At 55.5% G+C, this 24,689-nt stretch overlaps 7 protein-coding genes across 7 annotated transcripts; 3 read left to right on the top strand and 4 right to left on the bottom strand.

Annotated features, from left to right (window-relative positions):
- Nucleotides 1–424: 424 nt before the first annotated feature.
- Nucleotides 425–2,293, bottom strand: N656DRAFT_777382 (ribosomal protein S13). The gene is made up of 6 exons (XM_064814812.1): nt 2,198–2,293; nt 1,795–2,116; nt 1,226–1,299; nt 1,141–1,169; nt 916–1,037; nt 425–856 (listed from the first exon to the last, which is right to left on the bottom strand). Exons 2-6 carry the CDS (start codon nt 1,816–1,818, stop codon nt 635–637), a joined length of 471 nt encoding a protein of 156 aa, XP_064671790.1. The 5' UTR covers nt 1,819–2,116; nt 2,198–2,293; the 3' UTR covers nt 425–634.
- Nucleotides 2,294–2,860: 567 nt separating this feature from the next.
- Nucleotides 2,861–4,486, top strand: N656DRAFT_705940 (uncharacterized protein; the record flags this gene model as incomplete). Its single annotated transcript, XM_064811313.1, has 2 exons — nt 2,861–4,384; nt 4,466–4,486. The coding sequence occupies 2 exons, from the start codon at nt 2,861–2,863 to the stop codon at nt 4,484–4,486; spliced, it is 1,545 nt and encodes a 514-aa protein (XP_064671789.1).
- A 2,783-nt stretch (nt 4,487–7,269) lies between these two features.
- N656DRAFT_577446 (uncharacterized protein) lies at nt 7,270–9,050 on the top strand. The gene is made up of 3 exons (XM_064810163.1): nt 7,270–7,647; nt 7,703–7,864; nt 7,930–9,050. Exons 1-3 carry the CDS (start codon nt 7,377–7,379, stop codon nt 8,958–8,960), a joined length of 1,464 nt encoding a protein of 487 aa, XP_064671788.1. The 5' UTR covers nt 7,270–7,376; the 3' UTR covers nt 8,961–9,050.
- A 1,391-nt stretch (nt 9,051–10,441) lies between these two features.
- On the bottom strand, nt 10,442–12,292 carry N656DRAFT_706055 (uncharacterized protein; the record flags this gene model as incomplete). Its single annotated transcript, XM_064811323.1, has 3 exons — nt 10,442–10,883; nt 10,948–12,181; nt 12,244–12,292. 3 exons carry the CDS (start codon nt 12,290–12,292, stop codon nt 10,442–10,444), a joined length of 1,725 nt encoding a protein of 574 aa, XP_064671787.1.
- Nucleotides 12,293–13,089: 797 nt separating this feature from the next.
- N656DRAFT_728448 (PLP-dependent transferase) lies at nt 13,090–15,833 on the bottom strand. The gene has a single exon (XM_064812597.1). It carries the CDS (start codon nt 15,518–15,520, stop codon nt 13,532–13,534), a length of 1,989 nt encoding a protein of 662 aa, XP_064671786.1. The 5' UTR covers nt 15,521–15,833; the 3' UTR covers nt 13,090–13,531.
- A 1,684-nt stretch (nt 15,834–17,517) lies between these two features.
- Nucleotides 17,518–19,825, top strand: N656DRAFT_796700 (acetoacetate-CoA ligase-like protein; the record flags this gene model as incomplete). The annotated part of the gene is made up of 4 exons (XM_064817558.1): nt 17,518–17,718; nt 17,838–18,421; nt 18,478–19,626; nt 19,696–19,825. The coding sequence occupies 4 exons, from the start codon at nt 17,518–17,520 to the stop codon at nt 19,823–19,825; spliced, it is 2,064 nt and encodes a 687-aa protein (XP_064671785.1).
- A 971-nt stretch (nt 19,826–20,796) lies between these two features.
- N656DRAFT_767218 (uncharacterized protein) lies at nt 20,797–24,150 on the bottom strand (the record flags this gene model as incomplete). The annotated part of the gene is made up of 4 exons (XM_064813543.1): nt 20,797–21,203; nt 21,277–23,018; nt 23,073–23,381; nt 23,456–24,150. 4 exons carry the CDS (start codon nt 24,148–24,150, stop codon nt 20,797–20,799), a joined length of 3,153 nt encoding a protein of 1,050 aa, XP_064671784.1.
- Nucleotides 24,151–24,689: the final 539 nt, after the last annotated feature.

Below are 24,689 nucleotides of genomic sequence, written 5' to 3'. Positions count from 1 at the left end.
TTGCGACCATTCTCGATACCCCAGCTCTCCTTTTGTAGCATATGTTGAGAGGCTTTTTGGCGTTGGGCATCAAAATTTCCCCCAAAGATATACATCATATGATGAGGCATCTCTACCAGCACGCAACAGCACCGCAGGAAGACATACCCGGAGAAAAAGGAAAAGAGAAAAGGGAAAAAGAAGACGTACAACACCGAGGATTCGCTGGTCGTCACCGACCCAACTACTAATTCGGCGATCGGTCGCTTATCTAAGGGAGAGCGGACGGGATCCCGAGTTTTCTACCGCCTATGGTCGTACGTGCTGGGCAGAGATTCGGAATGGGTTCATAAGGGCGTTCTGTTTCCGCTCCCCCTTTCCCAATGCAATCCATCATGGTCTATACTTGCATCATCACTAAAGAGCAGGCCACGAGTCCATGTCATTACTTTTTTCATATCCGCGCCAGTGTTGTCATGCTGTAAATCATGGTGGTTCCCTTTATGTCCAGCGAGTTCCCTAACGGATTGCAGAGATCTTCGCAAGGTAAAAAAATCAACCCGAGCCGTCCACGACCACCCCTTAGCCTTGGGATAACACCGCCAAAAAGCCAAGTACAGCAATGCCAAAGAACCCCGCACGCCTGAGAAAATGCTTAACCACCCTTCTTCTTGGACACACCAACGGTCCGGCCGCGACGGCCAGTCGTCTTGGTGTGCTGGCCACGGACACGGAGACCCCAGTAGTGACGGAGACCGCGATGCGCCCTGATCTTCTTCAGGCGCTCAAGATCCTCACGGAGCTTAGAGTCGACACCGTTGGCAAGGATCTGCGAGTCCTTGCCATCGACGATATCGCGTTGACGGTTGAGGAACCACTATCGCCCGGCTGTCAGCTAACAATTGTCACGCATGACTTCGGCGGGGCATAACGTACCGTGGGAATCTTGTAGGCGGTGGGGTTCTGGATGATGGTGACAAGACGCTCAAGTTCCTCAGAGGTGAGCTCACCGGCGCGCTTCTTCAGGTCGACATCGGCCTTCTTGCACACGAGGTTGGCTATCCCCATCCAGTCAGCATCGCATTCTCGAGGTATGCTCGCATCGAGACGGGAAAGGGTCTCTGTCAAGTTGTCACGAGCTCGTGGTGCGGAGGGACATACAGTAGCGCCGACCAACGCCCTTGATCTTACTGAAACAAGCGTTAGTTTGGAGAGATTGAATATTGGATCGATGCTGAGCACTCACGTCAAGGAATAGACAACCTTCTGCTTGCCGTCAACGTTGGTGTTGAGCAGACGCAGAATGTGGTTGAAGTTGCTCTGCAACCCGTTAGCAGGCGCTCCTGGTTATGATGCGGTTCAACACAATTCAGTCCTCTTGGTGGAAGGGAGAAATCCTGCTCGAAATCCGACTTCCTGAGCTGCGGCGGGAGTCGGATAGAGTCCGGTTGCGATGAGTAGTCGCTCCAACACATGGAATGGCGGGCCGGGAGTCATCGGGTCGCCGGCTGAGGTAGGTATGCCCTTATCGATGTGTGCCCCATCTTCTTTAACCTCGAGATCCAACATTTCCACCTTGAAACCGTAGTATCGTTCTTCTTGCTCCAAGTGCAATGCAGTCGATAGGACGTAGTCATCGTCTTGGTCTGCCAGTTCAGCACAGTGGTGTGCTTTTCACCGTGTAATCGAAACCTGTCGATCGGTTCTCGCAATATTCTGCGCCGAAATGCCCACGCAGCTCAGGAAGATCGAGTGGATTGAAGCAACGGAAGGTATCGGCAGCCTGGAATCATATATCGTTTGAGTAAAACATACCTTCTCTCCGGATACCAGAGACATGTTGGGCAACTTGGTGCAGACCGGCACTCGTTGTCCTAGAATTGGTTGAAGTCCGAGATCGTGGGAAGGGTACCGGTAAATTTGTGCCGCGATAAGTTTTGGAATTTCTGTGTGATCACGTGGTGGGGCAAGAGGGACCTCTAAGGTGAGCCTGTGGGGCCATTCTTCTCTGACCGAGGTGAAGCTTTTCAGTTACATAGTACAGTAGTGTAGCACCAACACTCCTTGGCAGCAGATTGTTCCATTGATAGCTCGTCCCACTGCCCATTGCATTGAAAACTCAAACATTTCACCAACTCTACAGCTAACCATCAGCGATCTCAAACTGCAGCGGCAATGTCTAGCTTGCCATATCCTCATCTCAAGTACATTAACATACCGTTATAGGCAGCAAAAGCTCTGATCCTGCCGACGAGCTACTGAGTACTGACTGCCAGATCAGTGGAGTTGCAGACGGCCAGCGAATCCGCTTTCATAGTTCTGTTTGCTCTCTCATTTACCTGTTTGAAGCTGACTGCATGACTCCTTCCTTATGTTTCAGTCTTTTCAAGTTCTTTTGCTAGACTGTCGCTCGGAGCCGGCTCGGGAGAGTCCCACCTCACTCGACTGTGGCTGAGCTAAAGACTGAGGCGATGACGTTGGCTGCAGGCGGGCCGCCCTGTGCCTGTCCAACCATGGCGGGGTTGATCGTCTCCCTCGAAAGCGGGTAACACGCAGGCGCTGACCATCCTCCATGTGCCTCCTGAGCTCAGCCTCGTGACTCGTAACCTGATGGCAGTTTATGCAGCGCTTGACTGACAGGATCCTGCTAGCTGTTACATCTGATTCCTCTAACAAGCGAGTCTAATCCTATCTCACCGCGAGAGATTCGTAGCTCGTCACGGCAGGAGAAACGTGCTTCATCCTAGCAACTCCGGAGGTCTTTTATTACGCGCCGAGGCTTTACTGGCTCCGGTTATAAGGTTGTCCACAACCGCTTCAAGTTGGTTGGCGATTGTTGGATACAAGAATTCCCTCACCAGTACCACAGGCTGCTAGCAAGATGCTCGACGAGAACCTCCCAACCTTCCGGCTCAAGCGATCCTCCGAGAACCCGCTCTCGAGTATCCTCTACTTTACACATAATGGCTCAGACCCGTCAGTCGAGTATCTACTACGACGGCCAGACCCCGCGCTACCCGCCTCCCATAACAAGTATGCAGTTGCACTGTGCGATCCCTACAACCCAGAGGTGGTGTATGGTGAGGTGTTGGTAGAACCAGAATGGACGCAGCCAACACTCTCGGCAGCCGAGATTCGCGCACAGGCACAATCGGGTGCACCACCCGCTCAGGCCATGGCGCTTGTTCCGGACAGCTTCACGATCCAGCTATATAATCCGGATCAGGCTGTTGCGGTCAAAATGGTGCCAGGGACGTGGAATAAGAGCGATAGCTGGGAATTTGACCTACCAACCCAAACATTTCGAAAACCGACCACCAGTGAGCTGGACCGCGAACATCAAAACACATCGCCAGCCGTGGCCGACCTGACCCCCCGCATCATGTTTCGTTGGAAGAAGGACGGCCGGCTGAGCAAGGATATGACATGCTCCATGTGCGGCACTAGGCTAGGGACGCGCAAAAACAAAGAGCCCGACATCACCATAGCGATGTTCAGGGCCGCCCGTGAAAGCATTATGACCGTCTACCAACCAAATCTGCACCGCGTTGACCTCGAGGACCGTAAGGGACTCGAGATAGTGCTGCTACTCGGGTCTGAGGTCATCAAAGATCTGTACTTGATGCCCAAGGTAGACATCTTCAACGTTCAGGGCGGAGCGCCGGTATCCAACGGAAAGAGGAAAAATTCTCGTCCCGCCGGGTCACCTACAGGAGCAGCACCCATGTCCGGAGCACTAGCAGCAAACATACCCCCGAGCGCAGCCGCCACAACCGCGACGCCCGCCACACGTCCCTCCGCCGTAGCCGCGGCAAACAGCACCGCGCCCTCGACTGGGCCTGCCTCGAACCCCGAGATCGAAGCCGAAACCCGCCGACTGCAAGCCATGGTCGAGCGCGAAGAGCGGGAACGCCGAAAAGCCGAGCTCGCCGAACAAAAACGGATCCAAAAGATGATCCAGGAGGAGGAAAAGGAGCGGCGGCGGCGCGAGGCAGAAATCGAGAAGGAAACAGAGCGCCTCCGCAAAAAGTTCGGGGTTGAGGGGCAGCAGCTCCCTTCGGACCGGCCTCCCTTACCTCCTCGGGCGCAAGGCAACGCCGGGCCCAGTCCCGTCTTCTCTCCTCCTCCTCATCCCCACCCCCCGCCGCACAAGGCTCATCACTCTCCCAACCCGCAGCAGCAGCAGGGGCTCAGTCCCTGGGGATACCCCACGTCGTTGGGCACGCCGGCGCCTGCGCTACCGCCCAGGCCGGTCAGCGCGGAGCCGTACTCGCGCCCATCTGCCTCGGCCTCCGCGGGGGGCGGGCAGGGCCAGCAGCTCTGTCAGCAGATGCCTCATCTCGGTCAGGCGCTGGGCGCCGTCTTGAAGGGCGCTGCGGGACAGCTGCAGCAGCTGCAGAGTCGGGTGCAACAGCAGCAACCACAACAACAGAGACCGGGGAGGACGAGGCAGGAGGAGGAGGAGAGGAGGCGGCGTGTGCAGAAGAAAAGGAGTTCCCACTGGTGAAGCTAGGCCAATGACGGTTGTAAAGTTGGATGCGTTGGCGTTTGGGAAGCTGGGATAGGGAGTTTGGCGCGCTTGCTGTTCACTGTTTGAATGTACCTATTGATCGTGATCTGGTATGTGCCGAAGGTAGCACGAACTGCATTTAGAGTTTGCCTTGTGCTATGGTAGACAGCCGTCTAGCTGGAATTGTAGTCCTGTTTGCATTGGTATAGAGATGGAATAGTTGATTACATTTCAGCAAGGTGCTCAGCAGTATTACCTGGCCTTGAAAAAGGGGTCGATGATGGCAAGGCGAAGATGGTGACACAGTATGACTACAGTACGGAGTAGTATGACGCTGGATTCAGCTGGGCTCTTACGAGATTGTTACTATGCTCCAAACGGCAGGCTCGTCATTCATAGGTTGAGGGTTATGAAGTGGAATGTAAATCCGGGGCAGCTTGTATATACCCTGCGTTATAAATCGGTGATTGACCGGATCTACTATGCATACCGAGTACGAGTCAGCATTATGTTGGGCGTATCGCGTAAAACCTACCCAGTCATGTACGCGGTGCAGGATGTTTGAATCACAGATTCGCTATCATAGCAGCCGGACAGAACATATATAGCGGGCTGGTGCAAGTTAAGGCAGCCCTTTTGTTTCTGATAGCTCGCGTTTCAACATAGGTCGAGCTAGCGTCCAAGAGGCCCTCCATAGCCATGTCCGAGAGACCTCGTTTGTGACGGGGCGTCGAATCCAAGAGGGAAGACGGCCATCCACCTGGATGCGGAAGAGATCCCGGATCAGACTTAGAAGGTGAAACGCGGGGAGGACCCGGGGGGGTTATGGAAGGCCCAGAAGCCGACGGTTTCAACTTGGCTGTGCTCCAGGCTTGGCTGGGCTGCATGGCGACACGCGGCACTGCAGCCGGAACTACGACGAACCATCTTCTCGAGGAACAAGAGAGAGGCAAGTAGTTAAGGGGAGGAGTATTCCGGAGTAAACGATTGGATCTCGGCGGTAATAAAGGGCGCTGGGGCTGGAATCGGAACTGGGCTCGAAGGGGAAGGCGGGAAACCAGCCCTATCGGTACTTACATGGCTTCGGAGGACGTTGATAGCTGAGTTTTGACGGACAAACAATGTTGAAGCCTGGGCAAACCGGCAGGCGGAATGATCAAGGCCATTTCCTTGAAAGATGTGTAGATAAAGTAGATAAAGTACCGAAATCAATACCTAGTCTGAAAGCCAAGAGCCCTAAGATCGGATTTTGGAGGTTGCCTCGCATTCTCAGGCTACCAAACAGGGCTGCAAGCGCTGTGTTGCAATCAAGGCTCCCAATAACTCAAACGAATCAAATCTGAGCCCCGATTTGAATTGATTTGCCTCCCGTAGACCATATTTGAGTTGAGTTGAGTTGTTTGCAAATATTTGGCTATCCGCCAAGACCATCCGGGCACGGTTACTCCGACCCGGACCCCCTGGCCGCTGCCTAGAGCCAGGACGTACTACCACCTATTCTTACTATCTAGTGTCTTCGAATATAGTGAGGCTATTTTCACTCTCTAACTATCAGTTAAAGTAGATGACCTTGGGAATAAGACGCTGAACTACGATACTAAAGGGAAAACTGCCTCTAACTACCCTTTTGGGTGAGTAGTGGGCCCTATTGAAATCAAATCAAATTGGAAGCTTCTAAATTTGGCAAATTTATGGTCCGAATTGATTTGTTTGGGTTAGGGCGGATTTGATTTGATTTGCTAGTATTTGAGTTATTGGGAGCCTTGATTGCAATATTGGGCGGGGCTTGATGAACCGTCGCTTGGCTTGGGCTCAAGGGCTTTCTCACTTTCAACCAGGCGCTGGCCATTAACGAGGTGCGAAAAACGTTTGTCGGGCGGCCCGATTTCAGCATTGCTGGAACGAAGCCCTTTGCCGGGGCCCGGAAAAGCCACGGGAGCCTGAAGGCGGGTTACACATGACAGCGAAGTAAAGACGATGGCTGCTTCAAGGAGTTGTCGGCATTGGTCCGATGGGATGGAAGTCCAAAAAGAAAAGAGCAAGCCAGGGCTTAGTAGTGTTGCTGTGGTTGGGCTCTTTTTAACTGGATGGTCAGCAGTGTTCGTGAGCAAATGTGACTTTTGTTACTGGTAATGCAATGAAAGGGGAAACCCCTGAATCAAGATGAAGGTTGATGAGACAAGAAGCTGCGAACTAACGTTGCCTTATAGAGTTAGGTCACGAGGTGGGGCAGGTCGGCCAGGGGCCAGCAACCGGAGAGGGCAGAATTAGTCAGTTAACGTAAGGTTAGGTAACTTAAGTTGGCTAGCGCTAGGCCATTTTGGCGGAGAGGGACAACCGTCGAAACGGCCGAGCAAAGCGGCTACGGCAGCACTGGTGAATCCGCAATCAAGAACCTCCGCCCGCATCGACGACTTTGCCCAATCCCGCCTGGTCCGCTTTGCTGCCGTCGGCCTGGCAAAATTCCCCAAACTGAGAGCCTTACTACAGCTGCCCAGGTGTCACAGTGCACCCACAATAGCACCTTCCTTTTTTTTGACTCTTGCGCAGCCGACGACGGGAGCTTCGACCGCGATATCGCCCTGCCTTGCTTGTTTGCTGCTGACTCCGCAGCACCAAATAGCTCGATCGGCCATCTCCAACCCGGTTCCAAGATCGCCCCTCAGCCGCATCTTATCGAGACTGCTATCCGGCCCTGTCCCCTATCCGGGAGTTGACGTTGAAATTGAGATACCTGTCCCCTTTCAACCGCTGCCGGCTGGACAAGACCACACCATCGCCGGGTTCTCATCCCCGCCACTAGCCGTCCCGAAGAAACAAGACGCATTTGATACCCTGGCCCTCGCCGCGATCCTGGCTGTGAGGGCCCAATAGGCTGCGTCTAGCCATGAATTTCGATTCGGGCACCGCATATGCGGAGTCAGACGCCGACGATGAGTACGAGAGAGATATCCCCGGGAGCTCTCCTACAGCCACCGACGTCGAGACCTCCCCCATCGACTCCGATCCCCCTTCAGCCGAACACACGCCGACGACGTACGGGTATCGCTCAAGTGCCGATCGGCTGCCCGAAACAATCATATCCGAGTGGACTGCCGAGGAATGCGCCGACTTCATCGCCACCATAGGTGTGCAGCAATACGCAGACCGGTTTATAGGTATGTGCACAAGCTTGGCCTTCTACGATCCGCGCCGCTGACAGCCTGGCCCAAGAAAACGACATTGTTGGCGAGGTCCTCGTGGCTCTGCAGCACGATGATCTCAAATCGATGGGCATCCACAGCGTGGGCCACCGTCTGACCATCCTAAAGTCTGTCTACGATGTCAAGAAGGCACAGGACGTTCCTATAGAGAGCGACCACTACATGCCGCCAAGTACGCCGTAGCCCTGAACTGCCTGGACCCTGATCTGTTCCTAGTCGCTGACATAGACACGCTAGCCGCTGAAACCGAGGCACAGGCGTCAACCGCCACCCTCAAGGATATTAAGCATCTTGTGGAGCAGTTACGGCTGCGCGACGAGCGGATGGCACTGATGGAACAAGACATGCGAAGGATAACTGAGGATTTCAGGAGGTTGCGAGAAGACATGCTCCCTGCGTTACGGCTGGTCAAGGACGTCCAGCAACCCCTGCCAAATGTTAACAACGGTCAGGCATACGAGTCCAACATATCACCGCCCGCGCCCACACCAGCAGCGGCAGGGCAGTCTGGGGGAGGCCTGAAGCGCCAGTACTCGACCAAGGTGATGCTTGGCACCACGCCCAAAGCCTCGTCACCGACTCACCTACAAACGAGCCACAACCGCTCCTTAGTCGAGCAGACGCTCGATCCTACGAGCGCCGCCGAACAGGCCGTTCTATCGTCGGCGCACTTGGCGGCAATGAACGGAACCTCTGGAAGCTCAACATCGCCATCGTATCCTTCTCCGAACATGCCATCCCCGACATCACCACCCACCGTCTTATCAGGCACCACCCTTGGAGCACAATCTTACCGGTCGGGCCAGCCCACGCCGTCCTCACGATCCACCTTTGCCAGCGAAGACCACTACCTCCAACCGAAAGCCCCCGCCCCGGCGCCGCGCAGAATGCAGACCCCGGCCCCCGAGACGCCCGGGTCGGTCGAGATCTTCAAGTCGTTCCGCGTCAGCATGGAGGACCCTTGCTACAAGGTGCTCCCCGCGGCGCTCAAAAAGTACCAGATCAACGCGCCCTGGGACCAGTACGCCCTATATATTGTATACGGCGACCAGGAGCGCTGTTTGGGCCTGGACGAGAAGCCGCTTATCTTGTTTAAGCAGCTCGATAAGGAAGGCAAGAAGCCCATGTTTATGCTCAGAAAGACAAACAACGCGCCTGTTGACCCCGGGTCCGCCGGCACCGACGCCGCTCCCGGGAGCGCGGGGCTGGGTGGTTCGTCGGCGAGTCGTACTGCTACCGGGTATGACCCGCCGGGGGGCATTATTTAGGGGGCTTATCCAGGAAATCTTCTTTTCTGCACTTTTCTTGTTGTTGGGTGCCTGGATGTGTGGGATGCGGTTTGCATAGCGTTGCGTCGGGATGGCCTTTACTCTTTATGGACGGACTTGTTGGACTTGCTGTGTGGTGTGAAGGGAGTCGCGGTGTTGAATCGTGACTTCCCTTTCTGGATGTGTGTGTATGTGTATCCATGTAGAAGAGAAGGAGAGGGTCTGTGTTCATGTTTCCTCCGTTGTGTGGAGGGATGGGGTACGCGGCCGGCAAAAGAAAGCCCGGGGGAGTCCCGTTGCGGAAAAGATGAAAAATTCACATCTTCTTCGCCTGCTCCTTTCTCTCCGTCCCCGCGAGCCTCCCTAGGAGGAACGCGGATCGCTGGACTTTGTGAGCTCCAAGATGTACTTTGGAGAATAGGGAGGAGAAAAACAAAACGGAGATGGTTTCTTAGTTTATGTCACTGGATTTAGCGGGAGCAACGAGGTATTGGGTTTGCTTTGGATGGTTTTGGTGTTTTTGTTTGCTTCCTGTTTACACTACACGTATGCGTGTATGTACATAGACCTTTTGTCTCCGACGCATGGCTTTCGGAGGGCCTTTTATGGTGTAGGTATTTCTTGGATATGTTTACATACCTCCTTTCGGTTTCCGTCAAACTTTGGATATCCCCCGTTTCAACCCAACCGGATGCATGCGTCTTGCCAAGGATGCTTGTAGATTTGTAGCCTTGTCTAAACGACTGGAAGAATCATGGGCGATGAGGACGCGGGCTATCAGCATTCGATGAAACAAATGAAACAATCGGGAGGTACATTGAAATACTCGGAGTCCTTCTTTCAGGTTCCCCAAGCAGCACGCCGATGCTGACAACCCTTACAAGTATGAAATACTGCGCATCTGGGACATCCGCTCGCGGCAGTTTGAACTTGTGAGGCAGGCGATGATTACCGGGCTAGCGATATATCGAGCCATCAAGCAGATATTCGAGGGATGAAGAATTTGGAGGAACGGTATAAGCTCAAATGTAGGGCTATGGAAGCTGATATACATACAGATGCGCCTGCTGTCACACACTCCTATTTAGAGAGTGGAACGCAACTGACAGAGACGTCGTGACCGTACATCGCCTGGAGGGCATCAATGCCTCTCTCCCTCCACGGCTCCAATACCAAACACTCAGAGACGACGCCGCTCTGACCAGAGTTCCCTACAAACCTCCCTCCGAGGTTACAATGCCAAACACATGAAGACGCCTCTCTGGCCATATCCCTTCGTGCTCAGACCAGAGTTCTTCACAATCCCCCCTCCGAGGTTACAATACCAAACACATAAAGACGCTGCTCCGATCATATTCCCTACACGTCTCTTCACGCCGGCAACTTATCCCTAGCCGGCTGTGTGGTCGAAGAATGGGCCTGAGAGCTCGTTGCTGAACCCTCCACAGCCACTTCTCCAACCGGTAATACCAGCACCCCATTTACCGGTTGTAACGCCCGGCGGTCGACTTAATCCTGGCTTTCTCAATGGACGCCTTGAACTCTTGATACAAGGCCCTGACCACGCCGGCGTCGACCCACTGCTTCAGAATCTCATCGACTAGCTTGTACTTTTGCTTGGGCCTCATGCGTTCCCGCTCGACCAGCTTTTCCGGGGTCATGTACCCGTCGTCATGGAGGCGGGAATCCACCCAGTCGAGGAGGGCATGCTTCCAGTGGATAAGGGTATGTGCGGTTTCGGCATTGGCGCAGCAGACGACGCCGACGAACCACTGTCTGTTCTGCCTTGGGATCTCGTTACCGTCCTCATCCTCGTCGTAATCGAGGCTCGAATCGGAGTCGCTGTTAGCTTCGACCGGATCGAGAAAGGTGTCCTTGCTAGGGTCCTTAAAGTAGGGCGTGCCCGAAAATTGGATAACCCATCTGCAGTCTGGTGTCAGCCGCTGAGGCATACCAAACTCGTAGCTGTAATGCATTTGTGACTTACTTGGCAGGGTGGTTGCTTCTTCCGCAGGCACCGCAGGTTCGAAGATCGCCGACGTCGTTCTTCCCCAGCTCTTGACTGGTGAAGTAAGGACGGGCGCGCAGAGCCTTGGTGAAGTCTAATTTCCAGGCGGCAGATTCGAACTTGGACTGCGCGAGACCGCGCACCTCATCGTCCAGTTTGCGCCACCCCATCCGGTATAGCTCATGGCCCTTCTCCGAAAATCCAGGGTTAATCTTCAACTGAACCAGCCACTCAACAACATCGCGAAAATGTTCCCTGAGCGGTTTGTGCGAATGCGCTGTGAAGTGAAGGGGCATGTCCAAGTAAACGTCGTCGGGTACGCCAAGCGGCTCGTCGCTGTCGTTGACGACGAAGTCGTCAGTGCTAATGCTCGACTCGTCGTCAACAGGCTGCTCGCTCTTCTTCCCCTTTCGTTTTGTGACCTCCACACCCTCTTCGTCGTCCTCGAAGTCGCTCAACGCCGGGTGATCGGAGTCCGTATCGTAAATTGGCTTCCCTTCAGACGACGAAGTCTCCTCAAGCTCGTCAATAGATTCCCCAGCGCGCTTGCGGCGGAGCAGCTCTCGAGCTCGCTCTTTGGCCGAACGCAGCTTCCGTCCGGTCTTCCGTCGGACTCTCGACGATGATGGCGTCTGAGCAGGCTTATCATCACTTTCGGACCCGTCGAAAAGCGAATCCCTGTCTTTCGCAGGGCTCGATGCATCGTTCTTGCGAACGAGCCTGCGCCGCTTAATAGGCGATGATCGCAGAGGCACATCGTCCTCGTCTTCGTCGTCTAAAGCGATAACTCTCTTGCGGCTAGACTGCTTCGCAGATTTGGGAGTGACAAGAGGGTCGTCATCGTCATCGTCATCGTCATCCACGTCGCCGCCACCCCGGCTGATTCTGGGAGCAGAGCGCTTGTTCAACGAGGGACGTGAAGCAAGGCGACTTGTGCCGGACTTTTCACCCCGCACAGGAAGCTTCACCGCGTCCTCGTCCCGATCAGAATCTGACGACGACGAAGAATCCTCACGCACAAGCCTTCTCTTTTTTGCGCTTCCGTTGATCTGAGAAGACGCCAGGAAAGAAGAGGGAGGGGCGATGGGCGAGCTTTTGGCGCCCCGCAGATTCCTAATCGGTGGACTAGAAGATGCGTCGTCGCCTGGTACCTTGCGCTTTCCGTTTCCCTTTGCCATGGGCGTCTTGGTAGCGGGTCTTACCCGCGGCCGGCCTGTATGCACATTAGTAAGGTACTTCGGAAGCATTTAAGATCGAAAAAGGGTAACAACTGACCAAGAGTAGCCTCCAGCGTCTGTTGTTTCGCCTTGCTAGGTTTCACCATCTTGCCATACAGGTCGTATGACTCAAAAGAAGGAATGATGAAGACGACTGTATGCACTCCAGCTAGAAAGATGCCGATTTAGTATCCCATTCATTATCAGCATCAACCATCAGACACAGCCATCCTCCCCAAGTAGCAAGCACATAGCTCTCACAGCCCTGTCCGGGGAACTCCCCGGCGTCTGGCGGCGCCGAGCCCAGCTACCCCGGACCCCGGATTGCTCGCACAGATGCATGCGCATGCGCATCGCATCATATTGCGTCGCGTCGGGATCGAGCCCCCACGAGAGCGGGGCATCAAGTGCAAATCAAGAGATGACAGAACGATGACAGAACATAAATCTACTTACGCAGCGACAAAGGAAGATGAGGAAATGTGAGAAGGGAATAAGAACTTTGACAACAAGGTATGCGGCCAGCCCAAGGTCGAACGAAATCGGGCGGGAAAAGGTGTCGACGCGATGCGATCAGGTAAAATCCGAAAGGGTGACAAGGGTCAGTTCTGAATATACTTTCACTGATTCCTTTGTTTTCTTGGGGAAAGGCGCCTTGTTTTTGCCGGTTTGTGAGAAAAGGTGACTTTCCGAGGATGACTGTACAGATTGCAGAATCCTCTTGTTTATTTCGCGGGGTTCAGAAATTCGTCGCAGTTTATGTGGGAAACAAAGCAAGCGCGTGAATGGCATCACGAACATCACAACGCGATACCACGTGATGCGGGCACGGGCTAATTAATATGGGCGGTGAAGGAGTTCAACGTGCTTCCGTCCCATCTATCCGTACGTAAGGTAGGTATACACACAAATGCCACTTGGATACTGGTTTGTGAAGTCCTACTGGACCGACGGGGTGGTACAGCTTCTATTCCTAGCCAAAGCCATCCCAACGATGGATTCGAAACCCTTCATCCAACAAAACAAGAAGCCGATGCCCCCAACTGCGCCGTCACCCTCAACCTACCCCTTATAATACCTTATATTACCGGTAAGACTGGGCACAACCACCATGGACTCCCGTAGCAACCAGGGAAACAGGCCTCGACCTTCAGTCATTTCGCCGCGTCATTACATCCGCCGTATCTCCGTCAGAATAAGAGTCCGAATCTTACACATTACCGCAGGCCTTTGACATATCCCCTTCCTCTAGGTCCAGTCAGGAAAGACTGTGTGCACCCATCCCGTTTCAATATGTGCATCCGCCAAACTCCCATATTTACCAAGAGCAACGTGATGACCATGTTTTACCTCAGCGGCTGCTTGCAGTCCTCCACGCCGCGGGCAATGACATCTTCCAGCTTCCATCTCGGGGGCTTGATTACGCCCTCCAGGCCGTTCGCCTTGCGCCATTCCTTCTCCATCTCGGGGGTAACGCCCTCAGGCAGCGGCTCCTGTCCGCCTGCAACGCCGGTAGAAAACTTGAGCTGCAGAATGTCGCCCACCTCGTCGCAGGCGGCCAACAGGCGGTCCATGTCCTCCTTGTTGTGGGCGGCAGAAATACAGAAGCGTGCGCGCGAGCTGATGAGGGGTGTGGCGGGGTAGCCGACAAGCACCACCGAGATCTTGCGCTTGAGCATCTCGTGGCTGAAAGCCGACATCTTACCCGGGTTGTAGAGCATGATGGGAATGATGGGGGAGTCGTCGTGACCGTAGACAATGAATCCGAGGCGCTTGAGGCCCAGGCGAAGATACCGCGAGTTGAAGGCGATGCGCTGCAGGCGCTCTTCGCCTTGTCCAGGTGCGATTTGTCCCGTGATGACTCGGAGAGACGAAAGGATCTGCATCAGGACCGACGGAGCAGGTGATTCACCCAGAAGGGCAGCCGGGTTGGTCATTCTGAGCTTGTCAATGATGTGCTTTTCGGCGGCAACATAACCGCCGTTGGCGCCAAAAGACTTGGTCAGCGTCCCCATGAGAATGTCAATCTCGCCCGGGTCCACGCCGAAATAGTCGCAGACACCGCGGCCGTTGGGGCCTACCGCTCCGATACTGTGAGCTTCATCCATGTAGAGGAAGAACTTGTACTTTCTCTTCAGCTCCAGAACGCCGGGAAGGTCAACCATGGTGCCCTCCATCGAGTAGAGACCCTCGACGACAACCAAAATCTTTTTCCAAGGCCGGTGAGTGCGGGGTTGACCCTGAGCGATGGCCTCGCGCAGCTTCTTCTCCAAATCGTCCATGTTGTTGTGCTTGAACGACCGGATGACAGCGCCGGAAAGACGGGCACCAACGCGAATCGAGGCGTGGTTCAGTTCGTCCGAGATAATGAGGCAGCCCTTGGATACGAGAGCCGGGAAAGTACCGGCGTTTGTCACGAAGCCCATCGAGAATACCATTGCGGCGGGTTTGCCCACAAACTGGGCTACCTCGCGCTCAACCTCGAGGACGAGATCCGAGGTGCCGGCATCAGCCCTGGGGCTGCAAAAACTCATGCCATACTTGCGTACGCACTCCTCGGCAGCATCGGCACAGGGACCCTCTGACTGAGCAAACCCAAGATAGTTGTACGAGCTCACATTTAGCGTCTCCGTGTAGGTGCCAGTGAGTTTGTACGAGCGGTTGAAATCGTCCGACTTGCGGTCCATGAGGGTAATGTAGCGCCCGGGAACACCAGTCGTGGGTCGGGCGAAGCAGTCGTCAAGGCGCCTCTTCAATCGTCTTACATAGAAGTTGTCAAAGTCGTCATTAAGCGGGGCGTATCCGTTGAATGCCTTGAGGGGCCGATAGTGTTTCTTGTCGCCGAAGCGCTTGCCGAAGAAGTCCCTCACGTGGCCACAGAAGATTAAGAGCAGGTAGCTAATATAGGTGGTGAGAAGATAGTAGTATGGGGGCTCGTCTTCAATGGGCGGGTCCAGCCGCTTGCCATGGTGCGCACTGACGTATCGATGACTTGGGCTGAGTAGTGGTCCGAACTCGGCCTCGGCACGCTGCCGCGTCCTGGTCTCGTCGGCCGAAGGGGGCTGAAATAGGGTGGTTGGAGGCTCGTCGCTGCTGAGCTCTCCGGCAGCCGAAGCAGTCGACAAGGAGATGGTCGGCAAAGACATGGCGGTGGATGTCATTTGCTGCGACACGCCCTGCTGGTGGGTCTGCGTCGCCGGGGACTGCTCCTTCGATTTTGTTGAGAAGAAGCCGGCCAGGCGGTTGCCCTTGGACTGGGAAGGCCGGCGCTCGCCTGCCTTCTCAGAAGGTGGCATGCTGGGCGAGGCGAAGGGGTTTGAAAGTTTTCGGGGCATAGCTTCCTTTAAGAGCGCATGAGCTGCGGTGCAGAGCGCTTGTCGGGAGTGACGGCTCCAATTGCGACAGTTGTGCTAAATTGAATGCGCCAATTGAGCCTACAGACAGCATACGTGGTGTCAGCGAGATGTCAAAGGTAGAAAAGGCGGAACAAATTGGGGTCTGGGAACAGGAGGGGCGGTGTGTATGTTCGGGACGCTGCAAGCTGACGGCGTCAGTCGCAGCGGGAGGTTTCCGTGAAAGCGACAAGCCGCCCCCCCTTTTTAGCTCCGCTGTCATGCCACCGCTCCCGCCGTTTAAGCTAGGGAACCGGCACTGCCGTTGCTAAGAATCCAGATAACGGGAAAACGTACGCTATCCGGCCAAGACAAATGCCGTAGAGGATCGAACGTTGAGGAGCAAAAAATCCACGGAACTGGCCTACAGGGAGTTCGTCAATGGCGTGCAAGGCGCGACCGGAGCGTTCGGGACAAAAGAAATCGCGGTCGATAGCTGCAATCAACCGATTGAGCGGCAGTTTTTGTCGGACACAGCTATCAATGGATATCCCGCTGACTTCGTCGTCCAGGTCGCGCGACTCAGCTTCGCACGGTTTCGAGAGAAGACACTGGAGGCGAAACCGAGAACAAGAGACGAATGAAGAGTTCAAGGGGAGTGCATTGATACAGGAAGAAGAGGATTTCGGACAGAGTGAAGATGAACCGAGCAGGGGTGAGGAAAATTGTCGAATGGGGATTGGAAGGTGGGTCGGTGCCTTGCGTGCACCTAATTTGTTGCCAGCCCTGCGCCTTTCCGCTTGGTTGGACCCCTGGAAACCATCGTGCCGAGCTGTCCGACGCTGCAGTGCTGCAGTACCACGATAGCGAAAGGAGGCATCCGATGGATAACAATCATAACATCCCTCAGTCAGCAGCAAGTGCTGAAACTACTCAAAACTTCGTCTCTAGCAAGCCAGACTATGGATACAACCTACCTCGTCGTTGTCTTGTCTGATTCTTCCCTCCCTCCCCCGCTCTTTCTCTCTGCCCTCTTGTGGGCACCCACCAGATCAAATGGTGTAACACGAAGCTTACAAGTGGCAATGACACCAATTTCGACGTGCATGCGTGTATCCAGGTGGACGTTAGCAAGTGCCCACCTAGCTGCATTAAAGGGTCTAGATGCCTAGTATGCTGTAACATACAGCTAGGTAGCGGAAGTGCCGATTCTGTTCCTAGAAGGCTAGCCCGATAACGTTATATAAGCAACTGCCGTGCCTCTTTCCTGTCGGACTCTTGACTGACTGCGGTTTCCCAGGGCGGGGACTGTAACGGACAGCGATCGTCTAATAAAACTCGGATCTCCAAGCCTCCCCTACCTTTGCTTCCGCGTATTTACGTGGGAGTAATTGATCCTCCAAATCGAGTCAAGACAGTGTGGACCATGGACCGTCCCGTCTCCAAATTGGAAGGGCTTTAATGGCATCTTCTGGTTTTGTTGTGTCTATTCTTCTTCTTGGCGGCCAATAGGCGTGCAAGTGCGACACCAACAAGGCAGTGGATGGGTAGGGGAATGGTGAAGATGCGCCGGCGGAACCCGCTCGGGCCTTGCCGGTACTTGTACCTGCATGAAGAGGGAGGACTTGCATCAGAGGGGCGGGGATGCCATCGCTTCCATCAACGATGGAAAGCGTCGGCTTCGGCCGGACTTTGGAGAGACCCAAAGCGGCGGGTCAACCCCATCGGAGCTCGGGACTGGAATCTGGGAATTTGGCCTGTGACTGGCAGGAAACAACAAAACTCGGGCAATCTGCACCTGCCGTTCGTTGCAGAAGGCATGAGGTCCTGATCCTGCTTGTGGGTTTGGTTTTGAGACGTTTTGTGTTCGGATCGCCAATGTAGTTGCAACTGTCGGTCGCTCCTGGAGATCCTTCTTTCCGTAGCCATATCTGCCTTGCGCTTACTCAGTTGTAACAATCACCGTCCATTCACCATTCTATCTCACCCCGCCGTCCAAGATGGCAGTCCCCGAGATCTGGAGGCATGAGAATCCCGAGGCGACACAGATGTGGAGGTTTCTGCAGCATGTCAACTCCAAGTATGGCCTGAATATCCAAGACTACCCGGGACTGTACAAGTGGTCCGTCGACAACATTGCCGACTTCTGGGCCGAGGTTTGGCATTTCACGGGCATCAAGGCCTCAAAGCCGTTTGACCAGGTGAGTGGATGGTTTCGTGCTCGGTTTGACTTAAAGACACCCTCAGGTGGTCCCTGAGGAGCCACCTCCTGTTCTCTCCTGTGATGATCCCCACAAGGCCCAACTAAATATTCCCCTAGATCCTGCCGCTCTCGGCACCTATGTTCCCAAGGCCCGACTTCTTTGCCGGTGCTCGTCTCAACTTCGCCGAGAATCTCCTCTTCCCCGGCAACGCCACCATCGATGATTCGGCCACAGCTGTCATCACGGCAACCGAAGACGAGAGCCAGCTCACCGAGACCTCGTGGGCCGAACTCAGGGAGCAGGTCCGCCGCTGCTCTAATGCCCTGCGCGCCGCCGGGGTCAAGGAGAACAGCGTCGTGGCCGGTTTTGTCGCCAACCATGTGCAAGCCCTGGTGGCTCTCCTGAGCGCCGCAACCGTCGGTGCCATCTGGACGGGTATCAGTCCAGACAGCGGCGTGAGCGCAGTGCTAGACCGCTTGGTCCAGATCAGGCCACAAATCCTCTTTGCCGACAATGCAACGCTGTATAATGGCAAGGAATGGTCGGGGAAGGCGAAGACGCTAGAGGTTGTTGAGAAGCTGAAGATGTGTGGTCTTCAGCAGGTTGTGATTATCAAGGGCCTTGAGAATATTGAAACAGGGTTGGACGAGATCCGGGCCACTGGCGTCCAGACCGAGGAGTACGACGCGTTTTTGAACGGGTATGCTTGTTATTCATATCCTTCCACTCCTTATCTTCTACTGACCCCAATCAAAGATCGCCGAGTTCGCCCTTGTCTTTCGCCCAGCTGCCCCCTTCCCATCCTTTGTACGTCCTCTACTCAAGCGGCACCACTGGGCTCCCAAAGGCGATCGTTCATACCGCCGGCGGCACCCTTCTTCAGCACAAGAAGGAGCACTTCCTCCACTGCTCCCTGAACCCGTCCTCCCGCATGCTTTACTATACCACCACATCATGGATGATGCACCACTGGAGCGTGTCCGCCCTGGCCTGCGGTTCCTCACTCGTTCTTTACTCTGGTTCCCCCTTCAAGCCGCACGGCTACCTGTCCCTACCGCGTCTCCTCTCTTCCCTGCGCGTAACTCACTTCGGCACCTCGGCTGCATACCTCACCACGCTCGAAGCGACCGACACCCGACCCATCGCGGACCCCACCTTAGACCTCTCACCCCTCGAAGCAATCTACTCAACCGCCTCTCCTTTACCTCCCTCGACCTTTTCCTTTGTCTACGAGGCCTTCCCGAAACGGGTTAACCTCGCCTCCATCACAGGCGGCACCGACATCATCTCGTTGTTTGGCGCGCCTTGCCCTCTCCTCCCCGTGCGCGTGGGCGAGGTTCAGTGTGCGGGGCTGGGCATGGCCATTGAAGTGGTGGACTCGGCGTCGGCCCCAGAGGACCCGCGGCCCGTGTCCCCACCCGATGCCCCGGGGGAGCTGGTCTGCACCAGGCCTTTTCCCTGCCAGCCGCTCACCTTCTTCGGCGCCGACGGCCAGGAACGGTACCGCGCCGCCTACTTTGAGCGGTTTCCCGGCCTGTGGCACCATGGCGATTTTGTGCGCATGGTCGGCCCGGCGGGTGGCGGTGGTGGTCTGGTCATGCTCGGCCGCAGCGACGGCGTGCTGAAGCCGGCAGGCGTGCGGTTCGGGAGTGCCGAGATCTATAACATCCTGACGAGGTTCTTCGCCGCCGAGGTGGATGACGCCGTCTGCGTCGGCCGCAGGAGAGAAGGGGACGCCGACGAGACGGTCTGTTTGTTTGTGGTCATGGTTCAGGGTAAGGTATTTGATGACGGGGTGAGGAGGAGGATTGCCGACGTGATTCGCCGCGAGCTGAGTCCCAGGCATGTGCCGAGGGTGATTGAGGAGGGGAAAGGGGGCGTTCCTAAGACAAGTAACGGGAAGAAGTATGTTCCTCTTTCCCTTATCGAGGTTTCTTCGCCGGAACGAAAGGAAACGCTAACACGTCTCTACAGGATAGAAGTAGCCGTTAAGCAGATCCTCTCGGGGATGCAGGTCAAGACCAACGCGAGCGTCGCGAACCCTGAGGCACTGGACTGGTTCAGGGAGTGGGCGATAAGGGCCGATGACAGGCTGCCCAATTAGGTCTATGCCTGTGATAGGTATCTGCTTATAAGACGTGTAATAGAAATGAAATAATACCCAAATCCCGTCCACGATGCAGAAGCATCGTGTATGAGAACTGTTCACTAAGAGGGACAAACCTACGATCCGAATCTAAACCGATGACTTGGGAAACGATTGAGCAAGAGCATCCATAAGCCTGATAGAAAGAGAATGTCAAGTCAAGCATGCTATTCTGCTGCATGTTTTCTCTAGCAGCCGCTGTCTACCTTCAAACAACCAGTAATAGACAGTAAGTGAAGTAGCGGAATGTCGTCGTATCACAGCCCATAGCCCCTTTCGCCTTTTCATCATTCTCTTCCTTTTGTCGACTTCCGTCCTCTCTCTCCTGCGCAGCAGCTGTACTAGTATCTCTGTAGAACCGGCCACTGAGTGTTCCATGGCAAGAAGTAGCTCAGGGGATGGTGTATGCATTGTACAATACATACAGGGACAGACATAGCCTGTTTGAGGTAGCAAGCCCTTCCAATGAATCATGAAATGTATATACGTCGGCGTTGTGGGTAAGGTGAGTAGGACCTTGTACAACCTGGTAGGTAGGGACTAGCAGGAAGTGAAAGCTAGAGAGCAGAAGAAATGGCAGAAAACAAATAGACATGCCTAGCTTTTGATGTTCCTCTTCTCGAATTTCCCGCCTCCTTCCTTACAGCTTCATCAGGGGTATGTATGTCATATACGTAAGTAAGTACAACGAACGCCGGAACAGAACAAGTGATAACAGCCCTCCCAAACATAGCGCTGCACAAAACGAAACCCCATCCTTGACGTTTTCTCGCACTTTCCCACCCATTTTGGACGTGCAAAACAGAATAGAAATAGAAATAAAAGAAATCATCCCTTCCTCAGCAACATTTTCTCGTCTTCTCCTTCTTTAAATTCACCTTGGCCACAGTCACACTCCCCAGACGATCCACCCCTTCCTTGTGCCCTGCTCAAAACCCTTGATCAACCCCAAATCCGTGCGAGTCCATCGGGTCCATGGCCATGTACTCAAGTAAATCAACTCCGCCCACGTTCACGCCCTCGGCCGTCATGGACACGCTCGTGTTGTCCAGGTTCGAGTAGAAGGCCGGCCCCGGAGGGAGGTACCACATCTCGTTGGCCGGGTTGGCCCAGTCCGAGTTGTCAAACATGACACCGCCACCATTGCCACTGCCACCGCCGCCGCCGCCGTCAGCTAAGACTCCGTTACCGTTGCCCGTGTTACCGCCCTCGAACCCTGTGGTCGCGGCCGGGGTGGACGGGCCAAACATGGAGGCGGAGCCAGATGGGTAGGGAAAGGTGCCCGTTGTGAGGTCCCAGGGGGTGGCCGAGATGTTCACCGGGGTGATGGAGCGCTCTGCAGCGGTGCGGTTAGCGAGAGAAAACGGGGAGAGGGCGGAAGCAGGTAAGAAACATGAAGAAGAACTTACCAGGAGCCAGCCCGTCCTTCATCCGGGACCACATATCATTGGGATGTGTCTGGTTCGGCGGCTGCCCATGGCCGTTAGCGCCGCTGCCGCCGGGACCGTCGGCGTGCGTTGCGCCCGGCGATTTTCCTTCGCCGGTGGACACGGGCGGGGGCGGTGCATGGATGAACCGGTTCCTAAGCCGGCTGGTGAGTGTCTCGAGCATGTCGGCAAAGCGGATGCCCAGGTGGACGTCGTCCACCACACAGTTCCTCAGCGCGTCTACCGTCCGGTCCATCAAGCCGATGCTCAGCTCAACGTCGGATTTGGGCGCGCCGAGCGCAAACGTCTTGAGCAGGAACATGGCGCCGCTGATGATGCGGAAGTAGGTCCGCACGGGCGCGTGTTTGAGGTAATCACGGGGTAGCAGGCCCTCGACAACAGTCCGCAGCAAATTCCGGCTGCCGTTGACAACTTCCCTTACATACTCCTGATCCTCGGCACCGAACCCACCGAGCTGCCCGAGCGGCAGCTTTCCATAGTAGTTTTGCGTTTGCGGCGATAGTTGCGGCCCAGAATGGCCCGATACACTCCCGCCGGAGCCTCCACCCGCGTTACTGGTACATCTTTCGACTACGGCTTGCAGAGACAGAGAGTTGATGTATATCCGGACGTACTCATACTCGATGGTAAGAATGTGGCGAATGTAGGGAGGCATCCGAAAGCGCTCGAATTGGTTCCACCAGTCCTTCAGCATGGGCTGGAAGTCTTTGAGAAGTTCGATGTATTTCCCGCTCTGGATGATCTCGGTCGTATGCTTTCGAGATCTGAAGAGTCGTTCGTTGCCTACCTGCATGGCATTACTGATCCCCGCCCAGCAGTGGATAATCTGGTCGTCCAGCTCCAGATCGGGTATATAATTGAACGTATTCGAGAGAGAAGACAGGGTTGTCCCTGGCGTGGTACCATCGACCGAGTGTCGTCGCCTCCTTGAAATCGCAGGATCCGACTTGCGGAGCTGCTCGGGCACCATATTGGTCCACCCGAGGCGTCCGGCGAGCTGGCTGAGGTAAATCAGCAGCAACCTCTTGATGCGGCTGGCCCTCAGTCGGTATGATTCGTCCTCATACTCGGGCCGCGCGAGGGCGCCAGCCGCTAGTAGCTCATCGATGTCATCGAAGACACCGAGCTCGTACGCAAGGCCCATACCCGTGCTCAGCAGCATCCAGCACATCCGATCGCTCCGCCAGGCCGGCTCCAGCCAGCTCTCAATCCTCCTGCCGCCAATTCCGGCTGCCGGCTTCGGGTTGCCATCGTTGCCCTCTGATTGGGACTCGTACGATGGGAGGAGCAACTCATCGGTGGCTTCGTTAGGGGGGAAGTGCAGCGCCCGCGGATGCCATTCGGTCAGTATCATCAAAGACTCGATGGTTCCCAGAGTCCTTAGGCTGCCCCTGCGCAGACCCCGCCACGGAGCCGTGCTCGAGTTGATATCATCTGCCCCAGAGCCACAGAAGCCGCCCCCAAACGCCTCTTGCCCCCACACCACCCGCTCGATCATGCCCCTGAGATAGGTCCACAACTGTTCGTGTATCGCGTGTGAGCGACAATGGCCTCCGGTGCCCGGCAAGCGGCGGTATCTGGATGCAATTGTAAGAAGCGTCACCGTGAGGATAGGCTCCTCTGTCAGTAGCGTCAGGTGGGATGCCGGATTGTGGAATGTCGGCGGTGAGATAGGGGTCAAAGGAGATAGGTATTTGTAGTAACTGTAATGCATTAGTACTAGCAGGATGAGCAGGGGCACGCATAGATTGTCGTACTAGTCTATGTATTCGATTGCCTCAGCTGCTGTGAACCAGCCCGCGCGAACAAAGCGAAACCTCCCCCAAGCCTTGAGGGCATCGTTGTATCCAGGTTCAGCGGATGGTTCCCGCTTGGTCAGCACTGGATCAATCGTCTGCTCTGCTGAAGGCCTATCCTGCCGTGGGGTGTGGCGGCCGTGGTACCTCCCGGGTGCTGGGGTGCTGGATGACACATGCGATTCGGTGTATTGGCGGGTATGGTAAGAGCTTCGCTCCGTGGTGGTTTGGGGAGGGGCCAGCTTTTTGTCCGGTTGATGTGATGAAGTGCTAACAAATCCCACCATATCAGCTGCCTACAACTCTCCCAACAAAGGAGGCGAAAACATGGAGGATGAACTAACTCTTCAGTAGCTGCCTTATACAGCAGATCCAGGGCGTCTTGAGGACCGTAGACTTCCTTCCGCATAACGGCGCGGGCCTCAAAGTTCTCGAGTGGCGTATTGGGCTCCCCATTCCCGAATTCACCGGTGCTATTGCTGCGAGCGCTCTTAGACCCATCGCCGGGTCTCCTTAGGGGTTGCGACCGGCCCTGACTTCCGCCGGGGGTGAGGGGCACGTCGCTGTATAACCGGCGGTCAAAGGTACTACCGGTGGGCGAGCTGGTGCGGCGCAGTTGTTTGCGGCCGTTGCGAAGGATGTAGTCGTCATGGTCAAGGTCTTCGTCGACCGAGCCATCGTCAACCTTGCGCTTGCGGCGCGTGGCGCTGAAATAGCACTCTTTGCTCTCGCGACGGCAGCGTACGCAGGGCGGGTCGTGAGGGTCGTCGACAGAGCCCAGGTCGCAGCGCACTTTGCGGCGGCGGCAGGGGATGCAGGCCTGATAGACACGCTTGTGCTGGGGCGGATGCGGATGGTGTGCGGACTGCGACGTAGGTGTTGCGGCCGATGCTCCGGCTCCGGCTCCGGCTCCACCTGCCCTGGCAGACGGCGGAGGAGGGGGAGGAGCGGGCACTCCGCCGGAGGATGTGGACGAAGCGGCGACGGGCGAAATGGGTGACACGGAGATCTGCAGAGGCGGGCCGGTAAACTGCGCCATGCCGGGCGGTCGTACTGCCGAAAGGTCACAGAATGTCGCTTTCCTGCCTTCTTTTTCCCTCTGTGACTTAATGGGTCCGGGACCCAGAACTCCGAGTGGTGCGCCGTTGCGATCGGCTTGAAGCGGTTTATGATGTGGCGAAGCGGGCAGAGAACCTGGAAAATACCGGGGACGGACGAGCTTTTGGGGCTAGTTCAGTTGAGGGGCCTCCGCCTGCTGGGATGGAGTCCTAGGATCCACTGCAGTTGCTTTAGGGCCTTCGGTACCGCTGCGGGGTGCGATCAAGCTCGCGAGGGGCACACGGCAGGCCTATCAGGCGTGCAGAATCAGATTTCGCCCAGACGAGGCCGCAATCCCAGCTCCCAATGTTGAACGATAGGTCCGGGCCAGCAATTGCGGCCGGATTTCCTAGTTAAAGAAAACTCTCAATTGCCTTCCAGCTTCTGCGGAATTCCTATGTAGCGTGGTTCCACACCCCGCCAAAACGGAAGGCGTAAGGTAAAGTTAGTGTAAGTTGCGCTGCTCTCTCATTGGTCTGG

The sequence above is a fragment of the Canariomyces notabilis genome (genome assembly GCF_033297395.1).
Source record: "Canariomyces notabilis strain CBS 508.74 unplaced genomic scaffold N656scaffold_6, whole genome shotgun sequence".
In the NCBI taxonomy this organism is placed as follows: domain Eukaryota; kingdom Fungi; phylum Ascomycota; class Sordariomycetes; order Sordariales; family Chaetomiaceae; genus Canariomyces; species Canariomyces notabilis.
The sequence above is the reverse complement of the archived record's forward strand: the minus strand, read 5'-3'. Positions and strand labels throughout refer to the sequence as shown.